The sequence below is a fragment of the Pundamilia nyererei genome, unplaced genomic scaffold (assembly GCF_000239375.1).
Source record: "Pundamilia nyererei isolate P.nyererei 1_Seehausen unplaced genomic scaffold, PunNye1.0 scaffold00070, whole genome shotgun sequence".
In the NCBI taxonomy this organism is placed as follows: Eukaryota; Metazoa; Chordata; class Actinopteri; order Cichliformes; family Cichlidae; genus Pundamilia; species Pundamilia nyererei.
The window spans coordinates 1,618,221-1,621,878 of NW_005187471.1; the positions used below are offsets into that span (position 1 = coordinate 1,618,221).

Genomic DNA, 3,658 nt, shown 5'->3' on the forward strand with positions numbered 1-3,658 from the left:
ACACAGACACTGTAAAGTATACAGAAACTCCCTTTAGCCATAACAACAGTCAGTCTTTGTGGTTTTTAATAATGAGCACGCATTCACGTGTGTGTATGAAGCTGTAGGAGGCACTGGTGGCAGTGTAATACTTCTGGCAGGGTTTCACAAATCATAAACACTCCGAGCATCGTAAGTCGTAGCCTCTTTCTATTCAGACACTTTTAAAGCAGTTAATGAGTGGGAGAGACCTGCTATGAATTAAATAAAAATCCCAAATCACTGACACACCTTCTTGTGGGTTTGGGGATTTGCAGACCACACCACAACTACACAAACACCAAGGCAAGTGGTGCAAACTTTGGCACTTGTAGATAAAGCACATGTAGTAACCTAGACTAATGAAAGAGTGGGCATGGACGTGAACATAAATACACAGTTTAAAATTAAGTGACACTGTGTGGGAGGAGGGAGGAAACCTTTCCACGAGGCTGACTCAGTTGTTTAGTTAATTTTTATTCATTATAGCAAACCCATGACATTTATGGTACATTGAAACTCATTGTCACCAGACAAAAACGATCTCATGTGTAACAGAGGCTTTATAAAAAGGCAGAGCAGTAGAAATACAAACAACATGTGCAAAATCATCATCTGCAATAGGAGTTTTCCAGTCAAGCTTTTACTATTTATTTTTCCTTTGGGCAATTCATGTGTCTCCTCTGCCCTTTCCCAGCATGCCTACCTGCTCTATCACTTTGTTCAGCTGCTTATGAATCCTCTGAAGCTCTGTTGCTATGGCAGCCAGAGCACTTTCCACGGTGACTATGTTCACCGGCGAGGTCACTTCCTGCTCCTTCAGGCCAGATGTGAAGAGCTTCATTCCCAAACCGTCAGGTGTTGGTGTTGGCTGGTCTCTCATGCTGCTGTCAGCAGATGCAGATGAAATGATTTCTTCTAGCCTCTTCAGCCAAGCATCGTCCTGGTGCCTACCATGTAGGAGCATCCGCAAGGTTGCATTTAATCTTCTTTCCCTCTCTTCCTCCTCATCCCTGAGATCCACCAAACTCTTTTGCAGCCTAAGACTTGCCTGCTCTGCATGTACCCTGCAAGCTGCTTCCAAGCTGGGTGCACACTGCTGACACATCCCCTTCGTCAGCTTCTCCAGTTGGGTCTTAAGAGACGCCGTTCCCCCGCAGCACTGCTCCACAGATTCCAGCAGCATGTTTTGTCTCATGTTGGAGTCCTCTAGAGCGATAAAAAGTTTATCCCAGCGGGAGAAATCTGTTTGGCATGCTGCGGTTGGAGACTCACCTGCACACAACCATATAGATGCATCGATTATTCATTCCAAAAGGCAATTTAAGCATTACATAGAATTAACACATGCCATATATAACCCCAAAAAAAGAGATTTACTTTATTGTCATAATTTGACTGGACTTTATCACTGAAACGAGTACACGGAAAGAAGGCAAGAAGGTGTTCAAACTGAGCTTCTGCTAAACATACAGCAGTAATTAGAGTTGGATGTATTTCACAGATATGATGCCAGTTTAAGTTTGGACACACTGTGAAGTATGAAAATGGCTTTGGGGAGTTATTCAACACAGATGTAAAGGTCATGAAGAACACATAAAATACACGTGCTACAATCCCAAAATGACATCAGGGGACCTCATTAATTTAGGGGTACAGCAACGAAGTCTTTGAGATTGGACGCTCGAAGAAAACCGATGCAAAAGGGACCTGACAAACATCAGAGGGGGCTTAAACTGTGAAATGTCCACCTTCTGTAGGTATTTGAGGCTACCAGTTTGCATTCTTTACGTGGACTCAAATCACAGAGGTTCCTTATTGCCTGTGCTCTGTGTTCACGGTATGAGGTATGTGTTCCAGTTATTGGTAAGTCTGTTTCATTAAGTCTGATGCTCACCTGATAAAACTGTGAAAGCCAAAGATGGTATCATCTGAGTAAAAATATACTTTACAACATCAAGTATTTAAATATGGTGCATTATAATAAACTGGACCAAGAAATACTCTAGACCAAATTTAATAAACACAACTGCTGACCTTTAGACATATCTAAATCAGTGTGTTATTAAAAATTTAATCAAACAGTAAAAATTTTAATTAGCTCGGTTTAATAAAGCGTAGTAAAACTGAAGAGAAATTCATCACAATATCTTTCTGTTCAAACAAGCAGGGAGCAGAAAAGAGAAAAAAAAAGAGAAAGAAATAAAACTCACCCTCCTGCTGCTCCAGGGGGATCTCATTGTCATAGCTGTCTTCATAGATTCTTTCATACTCGATGTCATTTATACACAACGATGGACCCGTACACAGCACCAGGCAGATCCAAAACACATGCATGATGGAGTTCTTATGCATGTTTTTTCTTAAGATTTGTTGGGTTGCAGCGCATATATCTGAAAACATCAGAATCCTCTATCAGCAAGTTTTCCTGCTCCTGCACACTCCAGCTGCTCTGTCTTTACTTAGTCACTTACTTCACTATATGTAGAGCACTTCTGAGTTAGCCAACTATTGGAGCTGCTGGGTTATAAACCCTGAGAGAAGGAAGGAGGGGGGGACCAAGCTGGGGAGGGGTGGGGCAGAGCTGGTTCTGTTGAATGAGTGAGTAATGCTCCAGCGGAGGTAATATGTCATTTGGCAGACGTTGTGTCATTTTAAAATTTGTCTCCCAACCCAGTTTATTATTTATTATATTAATATTATATCATATTATTTGTTTAATCAAAGTCTGATATGGAAGATATCTTTACTGATATCTATAGATAAGATATATCTATAGATAGAGAAGATATCTTACTGATATATATTTTTTCTATATAACAGACCAGTAGTATAATAAAATATCTAAGTGTATAAATGTCCAAGTTCAGTGTAATTATTGCCAGATAAATGCATAGCCTTCAAATTCTTATTCATTAACAACGGCATTACATCATCACGGCTATATTTAAATTGATTTGAAGAGATATTTGTATGCTCTTCTAATTTAATTCACTTTTATATGTGTAGCACCATGACTTTCGCTCATATTATATAAAGACCTTCAGTGGTCCTCACTGAGCAAACTCCCAGCGACAACAATGAAGCAGAAATCAGAGAGGTGAATTATCTGCCTCAGCAGAAGATATATTTTATATCTCCCAGAGTTAGGCAGCTGTCATATTGTTATATTTACAACAAAAATATAACAAGTTAAGCAGAAGCAGAATGCCATATGTGTACATATGACATAATAACTACCTAATAAGGAAAAACTCATCTGAAGTCAAAATAAATACAATAAAATCAAATAAGTATAAATTGAAATAAAAATATTACATGCATAATATTTTTAAATATTTCTAAACTAGCAAAACAAAATTTAAATGGCTTAAATGTAGTAAACACAGCATGGTAAATATCAGGTACAATCAGAGAGAAAGCATAGAGATGAAAGTGTGCAGTAGTGAGACATAAATGCAAAGCAGAGCAGAGGGAAGGTGCTCAGCGCAGGTATCCAGATGCCTGAACATCTATAGCAGCACGACTAAGGCGGAATTCAGGGTCAACTAAGATAAGCCTAAAGTTTTAATCTTAAATTACCTCCAATAGCTATCTTCTGAACACAGATTGAAAACCGATTTCACTGAAGAGGATTCTG

The 3,658-nt window shown here is 39.1% G+C and overlaps 1 protein-coding gene across 1 annotated transcript; it reads right to left on the minus strand.

The window, feature by feature from the left end:
- Positions 1-475: 475 nt before the first annotated feature.
- On the minus strand, positions 476-2,512 carry LOC102196461 (uncharacterized). The gene is made up of 2 exons (XM_005736623.1): positions 2,232-2,512; positions 476-1,293 (listed from the first exon to the last, which is right to left on the minus strand). Exons 1-2 carry the CDS (start codon positions 2,419-2,421, stop codon positions 689-691), a joined length of 795 nt encoding a protein of 264 aa, XP_005736680.1. The 5' UTR covers positions 2,422-2,512; the 3' UTR covers positions 476-688.
- Between the last annotated feature and the right edge of the window lie 1,146 nt (positions 2,513-3,658).

Bases quoted from the DNA above. Each gene is read 5' to 3' on its own strand.
- LOC102196461 (XM_005736623.1), bottom strand. From the start codon at position 2,421: ATGTTTTCAGATATATGCGCTGCAACCCAACAAATCTTAAGAAAAAAC. The intron at 1,294-2,231 runs GTGAGTTTTATT...GGTTGTGTGCAG, and splicing joins CCCCCTGGAGCAGCAGGAGG to GTGAGTCTCCAACCGCAGCA.